This window comes from Peromyscus leucopus, chromosome 14 (assembly GCF_004664715.2).
Source record: "Peromyscus leucopus breed LL Stock chromosome 14, UCI_PerLeu_2.1, whole genome shotgun sequence".
Classification (NCBI taxonomy): Eukaryota; Metazoa; Chordata; class Mammalia; order Rodentia; family Cricetidae; genus Peromyscus; species Peromyscus leucopus.
The window spans coordinates 49,798,616-49,822,607 of record NC_051075.1 but is presented as its reverse complement, the minus strand read 5'-3'; the positions used below and the strand labels follow the sequence as shown (position 1 = coordinate 49,822,607).

The 23,992-nt window shown below is 41.7% G+C and overlaps 1 protein-coding gene across 5 annotated transcripts in view; it reads right to left on the bottom strand.

Annotated features, from left to right (window-relative positions):
- The window catches only part of Pcnx1 (pecanex 1), a 149,390-nt gene that overhangs the window by 91,158 nt on the left and 34,240 nt on the right, over positions 1-23,992 (bottom strand). For all 5 annotated transcript variants that reach the window (XM_028877416.2, XM_028877438.2, XM_028877426.2 and 2 more), the window contains exons 2-5: positions 22,423-22,631; positions 12,669-12,774; positions 6,843-6,888; positions 5,449-5,538 (exon numbers count right to left, since the gene is read on the bottom strand). In XM_028877416.2, the coding sequence (XP_028733249.1) occupies positions 5,449-5,538; positions 6,843-6,888; positions 12,669-12,774; positions 22,423-22,631 (451 nt within the window). The remainder of the gene's footprint in view (positions 1-5,448; positions 5,539-6,842; positions 6,889-12,668; positions 12,775-22,422; positions 22,632-23,992) is intronic.

The window sequence follows — 23,992 nt, the reverse complement described above, 5'->3', positions numbered from 1 at the left end:
CAGCATCCTGAGCCTGCAATTTCAGGTGTGGGCCACCACAATCTACTGCAAGCTCTATTTCTAACTTACAAATAGGTAGCTTTGAGTTACCAACCTGAGCCTTTGTTTGTTCATCTAAAAGATGTGTTATCAACCTTATAAGTAGCAGGCAAGAAATACTGAAGAAGAAAAAAAAACATAGATAGATAGATAGATAGAGTTACATATATATATATTAATAATAACTATCATTATTGTACTTTAGGAAAGACTTTAATTCTTTTGGAAAATAGTATAATTTTACAAATAAACAAAAACCTAAAATGGATCTCCAAAATCACTTAGTGGGCAAAGTACTTGCTGCACAAGCCTGGCCACTTCAGCGTGATGCCAGGAGCCCATGTAAAGATGGAAAAAGAGCCTAATGCCACACGGTTGTCCCCTGACCTCTACATGCAAACCACAGCACACGCATGTCTACACTATCCAAACACACACACAAATAATACACAGATTTAAATATTAAAACCTAGAATAGGAAGAAACAAACAACAACAATAACAAAGTGCTGGTCAATGCTCAAACAAGATACCACATAATGGTGCAAGGTGTCTCACAGCTTGTGACAGTCACAAACTGACAGGCTCACAGCCTCCCTTCTGAGGAGCTGTAACACTTGGTGATCTGTGGGGGAGGAAGAATCAGTTTAGATGGTGCCCTCGGAGGGTACGCCATTGACTAGACCCACACCCGTGACTACAGGCACAGCACAAATTGTGTGGAATATGTACACATTTAAATGCGGACTCAGTTGAGATGAGGTAGCAGGAGGCAGGGGATGGATCTGGAAAGAGTTGAGGGATGAATGTATCAATACTAACAATGAAAAGAGGCAGTACTGCATGAAGACTATCATTTCAGTTCTACAATCCAGAAACAGTGCTGGGATGTATGGGCATGTGTTTTAAGTGATCTACTGTGTTTAGCTACAAAAGGAATCGAGTCCTGACACATGCTGTAACATGGTAAATAAAAGTCGACACAAAAGCTGCACGTCATAGAACTTCATTTCTATGAAATACTCAGACGGGAATGTAGACGAACGCACACCCAGTGGCTGTCAGGCCGGAGAAGCAAAGGGGCTGGCAGCAGCTGCGGCTTCCTTCTCTGAGGACAAAAACGTTCTGACAACAAGAATACAATCTGTGTACGTGCTGAAAGGTACTTACACTAGAGCGGGGAGTTTTACGGCATGAAAATCATAATGAAAAACAGAGCACCAAGTTACATACCAAAACAGTGAAGAGAACGTTCTCCGGGGCAGAAGCACGAAGTACTTGACTCCGCACACTGAACTGTTTTCCGAAGTTAACACCTACCACCCTTCTAAAGAAAATCCATGCTTGGCCTTCTCTCTTGGGCCGTCTCTATCAAGGACACAAACATGCTATTCTTTCTCTTAAACTCTATACTCCCTCCCTTACCTTTCCCTTCTCTTGCTAGTTAATATCTTAGTCTCTCGTCCTTTGCAAGGATTTAATCAAGAGTCGGTTATACTCAGAGTAGTTTATTTTTCTCCTCTAATTCTCTTCAACAGTTCTTTGGGGACTTTTGTTTTCTGTTTTGTGGGCTGGAGACTAAACCAATGGCCTTAACACATGCACATGCCAGGTGAGCACTCTACCACCAAGACACATCTCCAGATTCTAAGGCTACTCCATTGACATTCCTTGTCAAGGTAAGCAGAACCTTCATTGTGATTAATGGCCAAGTCACACCCTCGAATCCCTCAATTCAGCAGAGCTGGCAAGAGCAAGCCTTTCCCCCATGCTGGCGTCCAGCAGCGCGGAGGCCTTCGGCTCACCAGCTGTTTCTATTTAGTCTGAACGTCTTAAAGCCCCTGGCTCAGGTCAGAGCCCTGAGATTTTTTCAGTTTCCTATCTACACTTCCTCTGTGTAGACCTCCTCCAGTTTCCTGACACCAGGACAAACATTCAGAAACATCTGGGACTACTCTCTCCATACCCGTCAGGCCTGAATGTGATGGAGGTGAGCTATCATTTTCATCTTGAACAAGGAAGACATGAGTGAGACGAGGCAGGGAAATTGGCAAGAACTCCTCCTTGGAAGTGAAGGATCGGGGTGCACGCTACATTCCTGGTTCTACTAATAATCTGGAATCTTAGGACGAAATGAGTATCAGCTCATCAACCAAATGCTGACCAACTAAGCCACTGAGGCCAAGCCCGCCCTAAACAGTATTTCAGCAGTTTACACAATTGCCACTAGGTGGTGACAAACCACAGCCAGGACCATGTAACCCTAAGCCAGCTAACCTTGCAAAACCACCCTGTTAGTTAGTGTTAGTTTACCAGCTTCGGAAGCCTCCAGCTCAGCGTGTGCTCCTGTGCTGTTCTTGCTTTGCCTTTTTTATTGTTGTTTTGGTGTTTTTGAGAAAAGGTCTCACTCTATAGTGGAGGCTGGCTTAGAACTCACTCTGCTGTCCCAGGTTGGCCTTGATTTCAAGGCAATTCTCCTGTCTCATGCTCCCAAGTTACAGGTATGAGCCATCATGAGCTTAAACTCCATATTTGATGTGTTGGTTGGTTCTTTGGTATTTACACACTGACAACTTCTACATGTCCAACCCAAACATCTAACCTGACTTCTTCCTGCTCATGGCTATTTTGAGGTCCCAGAGACTCACACACTAAATATGCCCCAAATTGAAAACTGAACTGCCATCCTACCCTCCATGCTCTCCAATCTTTGAATCTAGAACACCCCCTGAAGGTTAAGGGACACCCCATCTTAACTACTGTCCAACTCAAAACTGTCTGAAAAATCACCCATGAGTACTATAAAATCTTATATAATAACACTAAAATTCACCAACATAGCATCTTATTAGTGTATACACACACACACACACACACACACACACACACAGAGAGAGAGAGAGAGAGAGAGAGAGAGAGAGAGAGAGAGAGAGAGAGAGAGAATATGAACCAGGCCACTTCTTACTACCCTGACCCTTACAATGATCTCCAAATCACCTCTCCATTTCAGCATCTACCCCTTTGATCAGTCTCAAAGTCAGAGCCACAGCAGCAGTTCATCTTCCTAGGAATTAAAACAAGTTATCTTTAAAAATGACCTCTGAGACTTTACACACACACACACACACACACACACACACACACACACACACACACACCACACCAGCCACATTACTTTTCACACCCAACAGGCATGTTCCTACTTGACACCTCTTCCATCTGCTGTTCCCCCGGCAATAGCAAAAGAGGCTCCTCCTCGGTGTCCCGTTCTTTAGGTCTCTGCTGTGGGTACAAACTACTCTATTTACGATTACCAGTTCCTCAGCCCCACCACTTCCACTCTCCATCTATTTACTCTTATAACTGATTCACAGGAATACAACTCCATACTAAGAACATGGAGCCATAAGAGGATGCAAACTGTTGTCTGTCCACTGACTATTTCCATTATTTAAAACAGTGCTGTGCACATAAAACATGAAAATATCCGTTAAATGTACACAAAATGTGATATGTTGCATAATAAAAGCAAGTAACAAAATTATCTGAGGGACTGGAAAGATGGTTCCTCCATTAGTAGGGCTTGCTACTCTTGCAGAGGACCTGAGGTCAGCTCCCACCTACATCAGGTGACTCCCAATCAACTTTTAACTCCATCTATGGGAGATACAAGGCCTTCCTCTGGCCTCCATGAGTATGTGCACACACACACACACACACACACACAAATATTTTTAAGTAATTACTTTAAAGTAGTACAGTAATGTGAATTTAGCTGTGACTGTGGATAAGTTCCCTGTAATTCCTCTTTAAGTCATAATATTATCTGTAAAGTAAAAACAGCAACAGTGTTGATTCAAATATCGGAAGTGACAAATGAGTAAATGCATATAAAGAAAACTAACCCCAGGGCTGAGACAAACCAAGGGTCATGGAACAAGGCATGGCCATGTCTGTATAGGAAATGTCAGTGTGGCACAACCATATCTACTCACTCAGAAAGAGTTTAGGAATCCTTCCCCTCTATAATCACAGAGCTGGTTACCAACTGACCTGCAAATGACCTGCAAAGCTACCTAGGCCTTTGCAAAATAAGCATGTGGACCCCTAGCCTAGACAACAGTCTGGGCCAAGTGAATACCAGACATCATTATCTATGTGACTCTACCTGGCTACGATGATAGTTATGCATGTATAAATCTCAACCTGCCAGATTATCATTAAAAAACAAAATAAAGCCTTTGCTTTGTGTTTTTTTAGCTACATGGTAAGATAATGAGATATATAACTCCTAAATACAGACAGGCTCAGCCATCTAAGACTATGACCTAGTTGTCAAGACATTACAGTGGTCCACATTATAGAAACAGATACTGCAATATGCAAAGTAATTGATTCACCTTTCACTTAAAAGAAAGAAAAATTTACACCATGCAGTATGTTTAGAGGCCTTGGGGTGTGGGGATCCTCAAAAACAAATTAACAATGACAAAGTTTTGCAATTCCAAAGGGGAGAGATACAGTGATAAACTTCCAAGCACCAGCAATAGATTACAACTGTGAGAAATGAGGTTTAATGGAGGCAGGGTAGGAGAAAGGCATGCCTGTAATCCCAGCACTCAGGGGGTAGAGGTAGGTGGGTCTCTTTGAGCTTGAGGCCACCCTGGTCTACATAGGGAGTTCCAGGCCAGCCAATGCTACATATTGAGAGCCTGTCTCAAAAACAAAAAACAACAAAAAAAAAAAAAAAAAAAAAAAAAAAAGAGGAGGAAGAGGAGGAGGAGGAGAAAAAGAAATGGAACTGGGTGAAAGTTAATGGGCAAATAACAGAACAGCAGATTCGCATCTTCCATCTCACACACTGGGGCACATGTTCATATAATTTCTTTCCTGCTGAGTCTTACTTAACTCAGTATGGTAAAAGTACTTAAAATGCTAGTAAATTATTTTATTTTATTGTTTCCTAAAAGTAACCTTATTAGAGTCAGGCATGGTGGCTGATGCCTGTAATCCCAGCACTCAGGAAGCAGAGGCAGGAGGATCACCTAAGAGTTTAAGGCCAGCCTGGGCTACACAGTGAGTTCCAGGTCAGCCAGGGCTTCAGAGTAACAGACTGTAAAAAATGAATAAACAAACACTTCTGTTAAAATGTGTGTGTGGGGGGGGGGGCTGAAGAGATGGCTCAGAGGTTAAGAGCACTGGCTGCTCTCCAAAGGTCCCGAGTTCAATTCTCAGCAACCACATGGTGGCTCACAACCATCTGTAATGAGATCTGGTGCCCTCTTCTGGCCTGCAGGCATACATGTACACAGAACACTCATACATTTAAAAAAAAAAAGTGCGTAGTAAGGTATTCCTGAAATTCAGCACACATTACAAGGTATGACGTCACCATAAAGCACACTCTTACCTTGTTCTTCACTTCCTTCCTTACAAAGACTAGAGCTCTGGCCCAGACTTAAACTTATGTCATCAGAAGTCTTAGCAGTGTCTGTGTCTCCTACAAAGTTAAGAGAAACACATGAGGACATGACACTAAGTAAAGACACGGCAGAGAAGGGACACAGAGAAGGGAGACCCACCAACTAGAGCAGCTCCTGCACACCAGGGTTACCATGTGGTGAATGTAGCCAACACTAAGTACCATGGGCCACAGAAGAACAGACCTAACTATTACCACAGAATACAAGGGGTTACATGTGTGAATGCGCCTGACACTAAGTAACATTACCACAGAATACAAGGGGTTACTATGTGGTGAATGCGCCCAACACTAAGTAACATACCACAGAACACAAGGGGTTACCATGTGGTGAATGCACCCGACACTAAGTAACATTACCACAGAATACAAGGGGTTACTATGTGGTGAATGCGCCTGACACTAAGTAACATTACCACAGAATACAAGGGGTTACTATGTGGTGAATGCGCCCGACACTAAGTAACATACCACAGAACACAAGGGGTTACCATGTGGTGAATGCGCCCGACACTAAGTAACATTGCCACAGAATACAAGGGGTTACTATGTGGTGAATGCGCCCGACACTAAGTAACATTACCACAGAATACAAGGGGTTACTATGTGGTGAATGGCCTGACACTAAGTACCATGGACCACAGAACAGACCTAACTATTACCACAAAATACAAATGATAAGGGAGACTGTGTTAGTTTCTTCAAAAACAGATTCCAGCCAGGCAGTGGTGATGCATCGCCTCTAATCCCAGCACTTGGGAAGGAGGCAGAGGCAGATAGATCTCTGTGAGTCTGAGGCCAGCCTGGTGTAAAGAGCAAGTTCCAGGAAAGCCAGGGCTACACAGAGAAACCTTGTCTTGAAAAACAAAAAAAACAAAACAAAAACATTCTAAATAGAAATGCCAACTGTCTTACAACAAGCTGAAATGAAGGCGATCCCTCCCCAGAAAGGTTAGGGAGCACAATGCCGTGGAGCAAACTGTGCGCTTACTTTAGGTAGATACACACGGAGAGAACATTTTCTCTTTAATGTTTCAATGATGCTCACATTTAAAAACTTCACAGTAATTAACTTTTCACCCATACCTAGGAAAGCATGCCCCGTTATGCCAAAAAGGTGTCTTACAGATGAAAACGTACAAACAATACAAATGTTCAAATATTTTTGTGATATTTAGATGATGAAAGGATAACAGAATTTAAATCAGGCAATTTAAGAGATCATGTTATTTCTAGAAGTGTTTAAGAAGTTCTCTCATTACATTAGAATATAATGAAAGAATAAAGAATAGTCAGTCAATGCTCAGGTAGACTGTATCTACCTTTAATCGTTGCTGCTGTTCCAAGTCGAGAGGACCCAGATCCAATCTGAAAGTAAGACAAGAAGGAAATGAAACTGATTAGCACACAACCAATCCAAAGCATCAAGACCATCAAAATTACCTTCTCTGGCGTTCTATCAGTCGCTTTGTTCAATATTTAAAGACACCTGTTGGGTGCATTCCATCAGAGCACACAGCTGTTTGCTGCCGTACATGCTGATGAGCCAGCCCTCTGCATGCTCAGGACTAATGGAGCCCCTGGGGCCAAGCATCTGCCAGCTCAAGGAAACTGCACCATGTAGTTCTTATCATTTTTTACATTACACCATGGCATGTTTGTGTTATAAACCAAAGCAAAGACACACAGTGAGTCTGTGGGAAATAAACAAGACTTCTTAGGGCATAGAACAACAAAGTTTGAGGGGACAAAATATACTAATATGCACAGCAACATAAAATTCCTACTATTCTTAGTTCTAAGACATGAGTACTTTTTTTTTTTTTTTTTGGTTTTTCGAGACAGGGTTTCTCTGTGTAGCTTTGCGCCTTTCTGAGCTCATTGGTAGCCAGCTGCTCGACTCACAGAGATCCCCTGGCTGCTCCGAGTGCTGGATAAAGCGTGCGCCACCAACGCCCGGCTACATGAAGTACTTTTTATAGCTGGTTGGAACATTTAAAAATAATAAAAATCTAGTCATCACCACAAAAAAATGAATTCTTATCACAAACTGTAATTAGAGAACTAAAATGTAGCTGATGAGTCTTTAATGTTTATATTCAAGATGGCCTAACACTTCCCTAAATGTTACACACATTTACAAAACCATAAATAAATAAATATCATAAATTCCACAAACATAGTAAGAAAATAAAATACAGCATAATTTTGTTAACTAAACCAACAGGCTTCATGACGCTCCCAGTAAATATGTTTTCAAGAAGTCAAAACAGGCCGGGCAGTGGTGGCGCACGCCTTTAATCCCAGCACTCGGGAGGCAGAGCCAGGCGAATCTCTGTGAGTTCGAGGCCAGCCTGGGCTACCAAGTGAGTTCCAGGAAAGGTGCAAAGCTACACAGAGAAACCCTGTCTCAAAAAACAAAAAAAAAAAAAAAAAAAAAAAAAAAAAAAAAAAAAAAGAAAAAAAGAAAAGAAGTCAAAACAGTTTTGCACATTCAGTACTGTAAATAAAACTTAGATCACACAATCCCTCGCTTATTCTATTGAGTCACTGTAGCAGCAGTATACTAGAAAGCAGCTTAGAGTAGAGGTGATACCCTCTGGCTGAGCAGGAGGGGCTGAGTTAACCTGGAAAGCCACTGATTGCTATCTCGACAATAAAGACTCAGGGAGCTAGACACTGGAGGTGTGCTCCGATGTGTAAGTAACTGGTCAGTGAAGAGGCAGATAAAGAATACGCATACAAACACAGGTGATAAACTAATAAACTCTATGCTACCAATAAAAAGCAAGCTTTGCAGGGCTGGAGAGAACACTGTTGGTAAAGTACTGTGCAGGCAGGAGGACCAGACTTTGGATCCCCAGCATCCCAGTCAACAGTGGTAGACTCTGCAAGCCCATCTCTAGGTGGGTGGAGAAAGGAATTCATTGGCCAGAATTCACTGGCGAGCCACTTGCATTGACACACACACACACACACACACACACACACACACACACACACACCACGCACAGTAAGTTTTGTAATATTTTGGGGCTGTTTGTTAAACTTGATCCTCTCATGATCTCTTAACATCTGCTTTAAATACACCATGAGGCACTGTACTGCCCCTGAAAGGAAACAGTCATAAGGCTTGGTGTTACCAGCCCATAATTCTAGCACATGGGAGGCGGAGGGGGAAAGATTTCAAGTTGAAGCCAACCTGGCTATATAGTGAGAACCTATTTCCAAAATTAAAAACTAATAATAAGTAAGCCCCTAGTTTTTTGCTGTAAAACAAAGTTCCATTCTTAAAATGACTGCTAAACAGTTTGGTTTAGGCAAGTTATAAGGAAAAATATTATTTGTCTACTAGAAAGATGAACACGGGGCCGGGCGGTGGTGGCGCACGCCTTTAACCCCAGCACTCGGGAGGCAGAGCCAGGCAGATCTCTGTGAGTTTGAGGCCAACCTGGGCTACCAAGCTACGCAGAGAAACCCTGTCTCGAGAAAAAAAAAAGAGAGAGAGAGAGAAAAAAAAAAAGATGAACACATAGTAACTTCCTAGTTGAATTTTTAAACAAGTAAATACAGACACCATTTAATGCATACCCTCTGGGAACTTAAACTTACAAAATAAACTGTGTGAACTGAGTGTTAGCTATCTGCTCACAATCTCCAATGTTTCCGTTTCCCCTCTTGCTAAGCTGCCCACTTTATCCAGATGTTGCACCATGTCTTTGGATCTATGAGAAGTGGACCCCAGTCTCACCTAGAGAGGGGCTACAGGACCTAGTTCTGATGACTGCTATAAGGGGAAAGCCTCAGGAAGGTCCAGACAGAGATGGTGTCTGTGCTTGGAGACGCCTCTGCCCCTGCCCCTGCCCCTGCCCCGCTGCTTCCAACGACAGATCAGAGCGGCAGCTGCTGCGCTCAGCCCTGGGCTCTATGCACAAGCCTCCAGAACTGAGACCATGCCAGCCAGCACCAGCCTCCTCCAGACCGGCAAACACCAATCCCCACTTCTCCCAATGCCTCTCAGGTGAGGAATCTACTGTCTACTGATAGCAGAGGTCTTAGGAGATAACATGGATATTGATTCTTAATGCGTTTCTCTCCCACACCCCTCCTCAGAATCAGACTCTTAACTAAACTGCAGAAGCTCCTGACGCTGACATCTGCGGCACACCCACAGGGGACCCACACTATGACTCCACTGTGTCTTCAGTTTTTATCATGTGTGACATCATGACTCCAGTTTTCTTCTTTAGCCCTCATTTGGTATTTTGTAAACAGGAAAAGAAATAAGAAAAGTGGTGGTACCTCCTACACTTGGAAGTGACGTTTTTCACTTAAATGGTTTACATAAACAGGCCTGTGTTTCTTCCCTATGATAAGCACTAGAGCAAAGACCCAGCAAGGGTTGCAGATGTCAGGCAAGGCCACATCCTACATGGAGCCTTGCCTTGCTCTCTAGCTGGAATTATTCTTCTCTGAAGTCAGTTCTTTTTTGGGCAATTTTGATGGCAATTATAAGTTTGTGAATGGATTTTGTGCTTAATTCCTTAGTAACAGATCACATAACAATGGTTACTCCAGTCACAATCTCTTTGACAGTGACCAAGTCACCATCTGAGACCAAATATTTACCTTGAGCATTTACAAACACCGAACTATTTGAAAGAAGGGGGAGGTGCAGGCCAGGGGGAGTGAGGGATAATGATTAAGGCAGAGGAGAGCCAGGATGGGAAGGGGCAGTTAGAAAGAGCCAAAGGGCCGGTATGCCAGTAAGCACTCACAGAGCAGAGACACGAGATCACAAGTAAAAAAAAAAAAAAAAAAAAAAAAAAAAAAAAAAAAAAAAAAAAAAAGACAAAGGAAGCCAGGATAGCTCCACCCGGACAAGGTCACCACTGGGTACAGAACACAGTCACATGACCAATCACGACAGCATGTAAGAAAGCTACATAACAAACAAGAAAACGTGTATCTGCATATGTTGGTAGCAACCACGGATCTACAAATGGCCTAATCAACTTCTCCACTTTAGCGTCCCCAAAAGGTAAGAATAGTTAAAAAAAAAAAAAAAAAACATTACATATTATAAACAGTACAAAATACCAAGGAGTAAAAAAAAAAAAAAAAAACTTAAAATATTTTCCCGTTTTAATGTAAGAATTACTATTTAAGGAACCACAATTGTCTACGGTGTGTGTTTAGATGCACACACACTTTAATTATTCTCCAGAAACAAGCAGAGACAGACCGACAGAACAGACACCAGGGCAGGTTCCCAAAGGTGACCGGTTTCTGCTATGTCCTGTCATTCTAAAAAAAAGACTGGCTTTCCAAACACCGGTGGAGCGGGAGGACGACTCCAGGGCTACCTGCACTTGTACAAGGCCAGGGTTAACCAAGAATACAAACAGTCCGGTGATTAAGGATTCAGTTGTTCACTCTACAAAGAGAAACTGAGGAAAGCATGAAGACAACCAAGAGAACGAGAAGCTGGGTAGCAGGGCTCCACTCCAAACAAACACTGTGCAACCTGAAACTTCAGAGGACCGACCGTTACCATGGAAACGAGGCCTTTTTGTCTCAGTAGTCATTTCCTGGATTTTTTTATACAAATTTCCCCATTCCATAGAGGATGGGAAGAACTTAACACGCTCTCTGTTCTATCACGTGCAATGATTTCACAATAAAAACTGTTGCTAAGAATTCACTTAAACTTGGAGCAAAACTATGAATATGGATTAGGAAACAAGACCTGTTGGAGATTCTGGTTCAGTCTGTGGTTCAACACTGCTCTTCATGTTCAGCTATCAGTAGGTGGATACTACGAGCAAGCATTCAGAGAACCAGGACGGCTACTGTTAAGTGAGGGGCTGAGTTCAAATCTATCTGTAAAACTTTATTATCCACACACAGAAAGGAAATTAGCAAGCACAAACTCAGTCAGCTGAGCACAAGGCAGCACACTACAGAGTAGCAAGAAGAAAGTCCCCTCTGGAGGCTTCTAACTCACCACACGTCACACACCAGAAACTAAGTGCTATGTGCAAAAAGGGCCAACGCCACAAGGTCTGAAAACACTGAGGATTTGGGGGCAGTTTCCAAAGAGTTAAAGTAGGACAGGAGACAAGAACCAAGAGTCTCTCTGGGACATCAGGGGTAAGGGAGGAAGAGCATTTCAATCCACAAGCTACGGATGTGACAGCAGAGCTGAGTATGTGACAACAGGAACGCTGGAATGAGATTCAGGAAGTGAGTCCTCCGCTAGACCCTGATGGAAATCAGCCGTTTCCTTTTCATAATGGAAGGACTGACACATGACCACAAAACCCCATCGTCACGTAAGGTTCTTCTATGAAAAGTTCCTTCCAGAGCTTACTTCACTCCAGCCATCTGCTGAGAAAGCAAGCGGGAAAGGACTGGCCTGGTGCAGCACATGTTCAGGACAAGGGAGAGAGAGGAGGGGAGCAGAGAGGAGGTCAGGCACACAACAGGCCACAACCCTGTCTAAGGAAACGCTTTCCGAGTCACACACATTCCAAGATCAAAAGTTACACAACAGCAATACATTACAACAGTCAGAAGTTGACTTCTGGTCTACTTCTAGCTTTACCCTTAGCATTTCCAAGACTGAGATTTGGGGTATTTATATTTTTAGCCAGGCAGACATCTGTTTCCGATGTGGACAAGGAAAGGGAGGAGGATGAAGCAGGTGAGCTCGATTCCTAAGGCATTTACAGCTGCTTCACCAACAGCTAAGATAGGCAGAGCATGTGGTGCCCAGTCAGCAAATACACATCAGCAGTGTGAACAAGTTAGTAAGAAGTGACAATCAGGGACTAGGTGGATGGCTCAGGAGGATCCTCTGCTCTTAAGAAGACCTGAGTTTGATTCCCAGCACCACACAGCGGCACACACCATCCGCAGCTCCAGTTTCAGAGGACCTGACGCACTATTTTCATCTCTACGGGAACATGCATGGTGCAAAACACCCATACAAATCAAATTAGAAACTAAAAATGAATGAAGATGGTATACACCAATCAAAAATGACCATCCGAGAGAGAGCCATGAACCGATGGCCCCAAGTGTGAGAACAACTTGGCACCTCCACTGGGAAGGGAATCAGGCACAATACAGTAGCACAGTCCTACCTGGTTGCTTGGGTCTAGACCAGCGTAAGAATTTCTTGAACTGCAGCCGACCGGAGGGGTGGCCTCTCGGATGAATTCCGACATCTCAATCCCTCCACCAGGATCGCTGTGCAGGAAAATGAGAAGCAACTGTCATCAACTATCACAATGATCACCTTCATTTGGGGTTCGATCTTGTTTTCTGTAAAACCAAGAGGTCCTGGTTTTTTTCTTTTCTTTTTGTTGTTTTTGCAACAGGGTCTCTACTAGTTCTTTCTGTCCTAAAACTCAGTCTGTAGCCCAGGCTGGCCGCAAACTCACAGAGATCCGACTTCCTCTGCCCCCCAAGTGCTGGGATTAAGGCGTGCGCCACCGCACCGACGAGGTCCTGTTTTGTTTTGTTTTTTTTTTCAAAGAGTAAAATAAACAAAGAATGAGGACTAGTTTGTAAATCTGAAAGTTGGAACTATCTAATAACCACATCACTGTTTGGAGGTACTCAAACTCCTCTCTCAAACTGTCCACATAAAACCCGAGGAGAAACTGACCTTAATTACAGAAAGTAAATAATTGATGACACATGCCATAAAACCACTCTTGCAAAGAAGTTATTGCCATTTGCCTCCCAAGAGCAAGTGAAGAGGCCAATTGAAGGCAATCAGATAGCACGTTAGCTGATGTCTCTGAGAGATCCATCTGACTAATTGTATGACACAGAGAAGAGCATTCCAGAGAAGACTCCTCCTGGGTGAACGGTTCACAGTTGTGTTTCTGTAGGTCAAGTGAACTTACTTGGGATCTAACTGCTGTGAAGAGCTAGAAGCCTGTGAGTTTAAATTGACGTTTCCTGCCCAGCATAGTGGCACACGCCTCTGATCCAGCACTTTGGAGGCAGAGGCAGGAAGACCTCTGTGAATTAAGAGGCCAGCCTGGGCTACAGAGTAAGTTTCAGGACAAACCATACTAAAACCAAAACCAAAACCAAATAGAAAACAAAGATTTATGTTTGCTGAGCTAGATTCCAATGATAAAAAGTGATGTTACATGGTCTTAGAAAATCAAAGGGTAAGGCTCAAAGAGCTGATGATACCACACACACTACTTAGAAATAATAGCAAAAATTAAGAAAAAATATCAAATTTCAAAATCTTAAAGTTATATGTTTCCTGAGGAACACAACTCTTTTTTTTTTTTTTTTTTTGTTTTTTGAGACAGGGTTTCTCTGTAGTTTTGCGCCTTTCCTGGAACTCACTCTGTAGCCCAGGCTGGCTTCGAACTCACAGAGATCCACCTTGCTCTGTCTCTCCAATGCTGGGATTAAAGGCGTGCGCCACCACCGCCCAGCTAGGAACACAACTCTTAAAGCAACTCATAATCCTGTTTTTTACTGGAAATTGTTTACCTGTTTGGGTTTAAAGCCTTGCCATCCGGTATCTAATCCAACTCCCTGGTTCACCAAAAAAAGCAACCCCAAATTTTCCACTGATCTAATCTCTTCAGCCCAAACTCTGCCAAGGTTTAGAATGTGTTATCTGACAAATGGGCTCTGCCTACCAAAGACTATCAACACAACTCAGCTGAGCCTCTGAGACTAGTTCCAGAGAAAGCGTATTAGTCCAGTCCAAACTAGTATGGATCCGTCCAGGAGTGTTCTACAGATGAAATAAATCTCTCTGTATCTGCTTATTTTTTTTCACCTTAATTTTATGTGTGTGAATGTCTGTGCACCGTGTGTGTCTGACGTCTGCAGAGACCAGGAGAGGGCATTGGGTCACCAGGATCTGAAGTTACAGGTGGTGGTGAGCTGCCACGTGGGTGCTGGGAACCAAACCCAGGTCCTCTGGAAGAGCAGCCAGTGGTCTTAGCTGCTGAGCCATCTCTCCAGCCCATGTATCTGGTAGCCTTGATGTTACGAGTTTAAAGCCTGGGGCTGCTGCAGACACTGACTGAGGCCAGGATGATGGCGTCACTTTTAATCTCAGCACTCAGGGAGCAGCAGCAGGCCTATCTCTGTGAATCCAAGACCAGCACGGTTCACATATCAAATTCTAGGCCAGCCAGAGCTTCATAGTGAGGTCCTCTCTCTCAAATAAAATCAGCAGCAGCAGCAGCAGCTGACTGAAAGATCAGAACCTGGATACCAAAATGGGGAGCAGTGTCATGAAGTGAGTTTATCCTCTGGATCCTGACACACCTGAAGATGCCCCCACATGCAGATTTTCTAGTATTGTGAGAAAAAAAATTAAATAAAATAAAAACCCTAATGTGTGTCTGGATGACTACTCTGATACAATCAAAAGGGAATTCACCTGCCAGCATATCTTTGCAAGTATTTACTATAGCAGCAGTTTGGTTTATATTTTTTCTGTTAATAAAGGCCTCCAAACTATAATGTTCCTGGTTTGCTTAATGAGTTTAGGCCATTAAGAACTAACTACACCATCCTAGAAACTAGTCCAAGTTCATGGCCAACCCAGTACAGCAATACCTTACATAAGGAGAGGGAATGCGCTCCAGTGTGCTAGCTGCTCAGTATTTACTGACACCAGCTCAAAAATCCACACCAAGAACTTGAGTATGTGGCGTGGCGGCTCTCATCACACTGGGTCTCTGAGAGACACGCGGCCGAGTCACTAGAATGCACCCACTCAATCAGACCCACAGGAACCGAAGGACACAGGGCAAAAGGAAGACAAGGGGAGCAAACACTAATACCAGAGGAAAGATGGGAACCCTCATCTCGCTTTGTATCTACACATTACCTTCATTCCTATACCCCAGAACACATCCATTTAAACTTTAGAACTCAGTATTCCTATATATTCATAAAGTGACGAAGCCATCGTCACACTCAGTTTTAGAACACTGCCATCACTTCAAAAACAAAGACTTTTACCCGTTGCTTCTGTCTTTCCATCTCCTGCACTAGGCAAACACTGACCTACTTTCTATCTCTACAAATGTGCTCACCTGGGCATTTCATACCAATGGAAGTAGGAAGCATGCAGCACACAGTGGCTAGAAATGGCTTCCTCCCCTTAACATAACATATTCAAGAGTCATTCACATTTAACATGTAACACTTCATTTATACTTGTAGCCAAAAAACATTCCACTGTATGGACAGGTAATTGTTTATTCAGCCAGAGGCGAAACTATCTTATTCACTTTCATAAACCATTTCTGATTTAAAAAAAAAATCCAAGTGGTCATAATATAAATGACCATATCCCAGTCTTAGAAGTGTTTTTGTTTTTATTTTCTGATGAAATCCTCCCTAAAATTTGTAAATGTCACTATCCTTGTTTTACATATGAAAAAGTAAAATATTACAGAGGTAAACTCTAGCAGAAGATGTCAACGTGAACAAGCTAAACTGTTGACAGTGTGTGGACCAACCTGCTCTTCATCTGCCATGTACTTGGTGCAGGTCTGTTTGAGGCCCAGTCTGTAAAACATAAAGGCACGCACACTCTTTCTAAGAAACTGTGCTGTCTGTCCTTCAACAGCAGACACCTAGCTTCCTTCTGTCCCCAACTGCCATTACTCCCTGTCACTCCAGGCAGGTTTCTTCACTCCGTCCCTGCTGACACTGGGGTCCATAAGTCATGACTGTGGGGGACAGGCCTGCACACAACAGCTGGCAGCATTCCTGGTCCTTCCCTCCCACCACTGATGCCAGCAGCAGACCCCAGTTGTGGGAAGTCTAGAACTGCCAGATGCCCAGGAGCCAGTATCACTCCCAGATGAGAAACAATGATCTAGAACAAACACTGTCCCTAGTCAACACAGAGGGGTAAGAGAGGAAATATTCAAGAAATGAAAATGACTAAGCTAAAAAGGAAAGAAAGAAAGAACAGCTCCTTTATCTTAAAATCCTCTAATAAGGACTGGAGAAATGGCTCAGCGGTTAAGAGAACTGGTTGTTCTCTTAGAGGACCCGGGTTCAATTCCCAGCACCCACATGGCAGCTCACAACTCCAAGATCTGACACCTTCCAACAGACATACATGCAGGTAAAATACCAATGCACATAAAATAAAAATAAGTTTTTAAAAATCCTCTAATAAAATGACTATTCTTCTCTCTTCTCTACAACCCTAGGTTGTGGGTTAAATACAGCAAGGACACAAAATGAGGCACACGCTTTCCTTCACAGTGAGATGCCAGGGTTGGCAATGGAGTGCTCAGCACACACATGTGAGCTCAACAGTTCACAAAGTGGTTCGCTGCAGTAAGCCATGGACCAAATTCAGGGAACCTCAAACTTGATGCCTTAATTTCCCCATCTGTTAAAAAAAACGAAACACAGAACCAAGCACAAGGAAAGGCAGAGAAGCAGAAGTCCAATATGAATTACAGAGGAGACATCACAAACTGTGAGGCCCAGGCTTTGGTCAGAAATGCCATAACACCCTTATAACACAAGTTTACAATTGTAATCTAGATTATAATGTTTATAAAAACAAGAATAGATGAAAAACAACGTCCCTAAGCAGAGTCAGAAATCTGAAATCTCTTTCAGAAACCTTAGCCTAAAATCCAACTTCATATAGATTAAATAGAGCTTTGGTTTAAGTATTACAAGTACTAGTGCCATGAGAAACAGAAAATGCAGTCTCTAGAACACTAGCATCCAAATCCTTAAATTCCATGATTCACTTCTTCTCCTGATGCTTTAAAAATATATTAAAAGAATTAAGGATTCTAAGTCTTTAAGATAAAGATCTAAGTAGTTTTGAACTACTGTATCACATAAGAGCGGGCACTGAAAACAACCACAAGGCCCCAGGAATCATTCACTCATACAATAAACTGACTGCCCCAAGGTATCAAGCACAGCAGCTGACTCTAGAGAGAAACTATATGTAGTCCTGATGGTCTCCTCCCTCAGAACAGAATGTGAGACTCACAAGTGGGAGAGTGAAAAGGAGATGTAAAAACAAAAGCCTACAGCAGAAATTTCAACAGTCAAGTTTTGAAAAGATGGAGAATCCTCAAAACACTAAAACTAAACCTACCCTATGGCCCAGCTACACAGTTCCTTGGATATACCCAGAGGGTTCCACATTCTACTTCACAGACCCTTGCTCAGCCATGCTCATTGCTGCTCTAATTACAACAGCTCAGAGATGGAGACAATCCGAATGTCCTTCAACTGATGAATGGGTAATAAAAAACGAGGTACATGCACAATGGAATGCATTTAGCTATAAAGAAAAATGAAATCTGCAAGTAAATGAATGGACCTAGAAAAGATTATCTTGAATGAAAGAACTCAGACCCAGAAAAACAAATGCTGCATGTTCTCTCTCATTTGTGGATCCCAGCTCCAAATCTTAAGGTGTGAGTAAAGTTACCATCCCTGATGAAAGAAGTTTCTCTTTATGGAGAAACGAAAACCATCATAGAAAACCACAACTGGACACAACGCAGAGATCAATTGATCTGGTGGAGCCCATCCTAGCGGATACATCTACATCACAGCTCCTGCATCTATGTGGAAGAGGGGCAGGAAGACTGTGATAGCTAGAGGACCAGGAAGCTGCTGTCCCTTAGAAATAAATGCATAAATAAGACCCAAACAATGGCAATATCAATAAACATGCTAACATGGAAGGGGGACATTTCATTGGGTCTCACTCACCCATGGGATCCCACCTACCCAGAGATAACCAACTATATGCTGGGAGAAGGAGAATTAGCCTTTTCCAGGGGTTGGTTGTTCAATACAAAGTGATCAGCCCTGAAACCATATATACATCAACAACAAAAACTGACTCAGCAGGTTATATTTATGTATTGTGTATACATACACACATTGATACATATGTAACAATAATAAAGAAAAAGAAGTTGTTGATTTGAGAGGAAGGATGGAGGAGTTGGAGGGTAGGTTTCTAAGAGGAGGTGGAGGGAGGAAATGGGAGGTGATATAATTCTTTAATTTAAAAAAATCTTTAAAAAAGAAAAGATAAAGATGTACATTAGTACTATTTCAATTTAGACAGGTGTTAAAAGCCACAGTCAACAAAAAGCAATTAAACAAGAAGTAGGGTTAAAAAGGTAAATAAATAAAGGTATGTTTATTTATTTACCATCCATAAATAAAGGTAAAACTCCATAAATAAAGGTTAAAAAAAAAAGGTAAATAAAACTGTCATCACATAGGAAACCAAGACATTACACAAAGTGCATCATTGATAAGCAAGTTTACTAAGATTTCTAGATATAATGAAAACTGTTACATTTAAGAGAGGGAAAAAAGACAATAAAATTTTAAAACTTTTGAAGTAGAAAACAAAAAAATTAACAAATTTATTTTTAATGGAGAAACGATAAAACCCAAAAGAATTTTGAAAGATAAAAATAAATGGAGAAAAGTTTTATACTACAGAGAAATATAGACTCAAAAGGAGAATCTGTTTTCAAAGCAATTCCAAGAAGAATGACAAAGTCTGTATCGAAGGACAAAGAGCAGACAAAGTGACTACAGCAGTCCTGGGCGTGAACAAGGCTACCAAGAGTTGCACAGAAAGCATCTGAGATGAGAAAGACTGTGAGGACAGGCGACTGGATCAGCACAGCAGAAAAGACAGTCAGGAACATATCCCATTCTACTTCACATTCTACGGAATTTCATTTCTAACACAGAGAATACAGTGGCTGCCACCCAAAAGAGTAGGTTAAACAATATTGGAGAAAAAATGAAGTCTGGCCCCATACATGACACTATGGACTGAAGTAATTTCAGATAAAACTCAAATGCAAAAATAAACAAAGTTTTTAAAAATATAGAAGAATATCAGATGTCTGTACAGGGAATACTTCTGGAAAACACAAAAGTGTTAATTACTAAAAAAGGGTAAGTTTTGCTTTATTAAATCCAAGAAAAGGTTAAAGATACAGTTCAGCTGGTAGAGAACCTTCCTGGCATTCCCCAGGTCCTGGATTTAATCCCCAGTACCAACAAAATCCAAAAAACACACAAACCTTAAGAAGTATGATAACTAAACCAAATGTCATAGTACTAGCCTATAAGCCCAACGCCTTGAGTTGAAGGCAGAAGGATCAAGAGTTCAAGGCCATCTTCAGCTGCATAAGTGCAAGGCTGGCCCGTGTGATTTGAGATCCAATCTCAAACCAACAACAAAAGTATAACAACTCTAAGAAATCTTACGGAAAGAAACACAGCAAACTCAGAGATGCCTTAGCACACATAAGTAATAAAGAGTGGTGTGAATACATGAACCAGAAAGCTGCACACGTCACAAATGGGCAAAGGAAAGAACAGAACGCTAACTGGCACCAAGGTAGTGATGAAGTGCTCACCTGGAAGCCACGGTGAAGCACAGTTCAGACTCCTGAATGGCAAAGTGCTGTTTGTCTTTGGAGATGAGGGTTCCCCTCTGCCGCCAGGTAGATCTCAGAGTCACAGTAATCCTGCGCCAGCCTACCAGGTGCTGGGATTACAGGTGTGTGCCACTCTGTCTGGCTCAAAGTTAAATTTTCACCAGTACCAAATGTTTATGTGGATATGGAACAATAAGGACTTTGAAAATTAACTGATAAAAATCATTTTGGCAAAGAGCTTGAAATTACCCAATAAAATGAACTCAAAGATGCCCTAAGAACCAGCTTGCACAAGTGTACCAGAAGATATGCAATAACGTTACCAGAGGAGAAAGTTGGAAATAATCTGAATGGCCACTAGCAGAATGACTAAACTATAATCTCTCCCTAGAGTATGGAATGTAAATAAATAAAAGCTACAAACATTAACTTAAGTAAACACACTGTGTAAAAACTGCCCCTCACAGAGAAATACAACATAACACAAAGCATACAAAATAAATAAAACACATTTAGGAACATCCATAAAGACCATGACATGAAAACAGAAAGCGCCAGGCAGTGGTGATGCACGCCTTTAATCCCAGCACTCGGGAGGCAAAGGCAGGCAGATCTCTGTGAGTTCGAGGCCAGCCTGGTCTCCAAAGCGAGTTCCAGGAAAGGCACAAAGCTACACAGAGAAACCCTGTCTCAAAAAAAGAAAAAGAAAACAGAATGCATGAATGAAACCCTACACCATTCTGTAGACAGAGGACTTGAGTTTCTGCTGCCTAATGGTGCACAGACTAGCCATGCTGGGAACACTGTGTGAGTTGAAAACATCAGCATGGAAAAAAGGCATTTCAAATTGCTGAGAAAGAAAAATTATTTAATGAATTTATTATTTAATAGAAGAAACAAACAAATCAAAATTATGTTAGGATGCTTTCAAACTGAATACAATTTAAGAGCAAAACCAAAAAAATTAATAAGAAAGAAAACTGGAGTAAATGTCTATATAACGAGGAAATTCTTACAGAACTTGGACATAAACAACAAACTGACACATAATATAAACTGTGGCATACAGACAGGCTAAAGCTGAGGAAAGTATATGACACAGACCATGAAGGACTAACACCATAAATGTCTATCTTCATCAAATGAATGCCAATACCACTACAGCTACTCTCTCTCAGAGAAGGCCAGACCCATGCTGTTGGCAAAGCCTGCCTGCCTGCCTGCCTGCCTTCCTTCCTTCCCACGTGCCTGGCTTGGGGTTTTCTTGTTTGTTTGTTTTTGTTTTTGTTTTGCATTCCTCATGCTTAAAGTCTATTTTAATATCTTTAATAAATCCGAACTCTGAGTCATAAAAACAGTACTACAAATAGCAAAATAGACATCAGAGTAAGAAATACAAATAGTAGCAACACATGAAAATACTTCTAACCCATTAGTAATCTAAAACTTCAACAATGAGCTATTACATTTTTTGTCAGAATACTACATACTCAGTGTAATTAAAAGAAAATAAGTAAGAGACCACAAACTATTGGTCACAGTAGTTAAAACGGAAAAAAAAAAAACCTTTGGAATTTCGTGATATTAGAAAACTTAGTAACATGTAGCCTTTCCAGTAATTACATCTCTAATAAATTAAGATTAAAATACAATAATTTAAAATGAGTAACACAGTGATCTTTTTCACAAGATTTAAATTTAAAATATTCAAATAACTAAAACTAGGGGCAGAGCGATGGCTCAGCAGGTAGGAGCATGGGCTGCTCTTGCAAAGAACTGGGATTTGGTCCCCAGCACCCACATGGCAGCTCACAACTATTTGTAATTCCAGTTCCAGAGAACCTGATGCCTTCTGCTTCTAAGAGCACCGGGCATGCACATGGTACACAGACATACATCCATACAAAAAGCAAAAACCAACTTGTTTTAAAAACAGAGGTTAAATTACAATACATCTATATAATGCAGGTTGTATCCTTAAAAATATCAAAGAAAAAGTACTTTTACTACTTCAAATACTGAGAAACTATTAGTGCCAAACACTGACTTAAGAGCTGAGACTAGTCTATAGGAAAACCAAGGTCCCCAACTTTAAGAAGCTTACAGATGCAAATGGATAATTAAGGAAAACAATGGCAGTTTGTGATTACCAAAATGAGCAAAAGTATTACAAGAGTAAAATGCCTGCTTAATAAACAGATGAGGTGATTACATAACGGTTGAGGGGAAGGTATATTAAAGCTTTCAATAATGGGAGGCATACAGAGATGGGTGTGTGAATGGAGGAGAAAACAGGGACCAGAGAGCAAACGTATCGCTGTACACACACCATCACATCTACAAGGCAGGCACACTGACCTCCCCACCTAGGATACTGTACACACACCATCACATCTACAAGGCAGGTGTGCTCATCTCTTACCTGGGACCATTGCTGTCTTTCCTCCTAGTTGAACAGTTGCCTTGTTCGGCTTTGGCTCGCTGATCTGGGAACTCATTTGTGCGCCTATCCACAATTTCTCCAGCATCAAGTGCTCTGTGCAGTCGATAGTTGACCATCTTCAGAACAATGAAAACAGCAGCTACCACGGGACAATAAACTGCTACTATAATCATGGAAGAAGGAAGGGCCTTTAAAAGAAAGGAAATATATGTGCTTTAGAAAACTTTGTATTTTACTCAATTCTAGAAAATTGCACCTAAAATAAAGAAGTTACACACAAATCAATTGTAATACTAATACAAGTTGCAAAGGCCCAAAACAGAGGCCACACATGTGACTACTGAACACTTAAAATGGTGCTTAGTTAAGACTAAGTATGAAAAAAGTATGTAATGTGTCAATTCCTATACTGATTGCAAGTAGAAATAATAATCGAGTGATACTTGGTTAAAAACTATTGGAAATAATTTGTTTTTGTGGTATGACTACCACAAAATTTAAAATTACCTGTGTAGGCCACACTGCATTTCTGCTGCACAATGCTGACACATTGTTGGGGTGCAGGGCGGGGCAGGGGAGCTTATAATACAAACTGAATAGCTAAGATCTCACATCACCCTGTGTGTGAGAAAGCCAAGCTTGTGACCCACATACAGTCCCTGTTTATGTGCTCTATGGAGAGGGGGCTGGAGAGAGGGATCAGCAATGAAGAGCACTGGCTGCCCTTGCAGACGTTCCTAGCCCGAACACGGTGGCTCACAATCACCCATAACTCCAGCTCCAGGGGATCTGAGGCTCTTCTGGCCTCCATGAACACCAGACATGCACATAGTACACACATGTACATACAGGCAAAACACTGAACCTAATTTTAGTTTTAAAAGAACAGAAGAATTCAGAGCATAATAACGCAATCAATAGATCAACTGAAATAAGTCAGTCACCTATTCTGGAGACTACAGACCCATTCTATTAAATAACTTGATTATTTAATAACTTGAAACCTGAAGACCAGGGCAGCAGGCTTGGGGACAGGCCCACTTGGAAGGCATAGCCTCAGAGTCACCACTGCCAAAAAAGCATAAACTTATCAAGTTGGTAAACTTATCAGGCTGAACTTATCAAGCATCCTGGATTTATGCAGGATGACCTCATGTGTTCTCATCATATCATCAGATTCAACTTCAGCCACTACCATGCGGAACCCCAAGCAAGCTTAGGAAAGGGGCCTCAGAATGAAATGATGGTGAAATTGAAAACATCTTCCTGGATGAGGATAAGCTTCACAATACACAGATGTGGTGGAGGTTGTTTAAGTGACCTGAGAATCAGAGAGGGAGACAAAGCCCACAGGCTGACTACAGTGCTTGTGTTGGGATGGGAATAACAGTGTGGATTTGCCTTCTGGAATACTTTAAGAGACCCTACGTATTAATATCATTAAAAAGTTAAACTACTGAATCTAATTTAAAATATTTCTAAATAACTTTTTAGCCTTATGATTTTAAGTTTAAACATTTATTTTTTTAAATTAATAAATACCAGATCT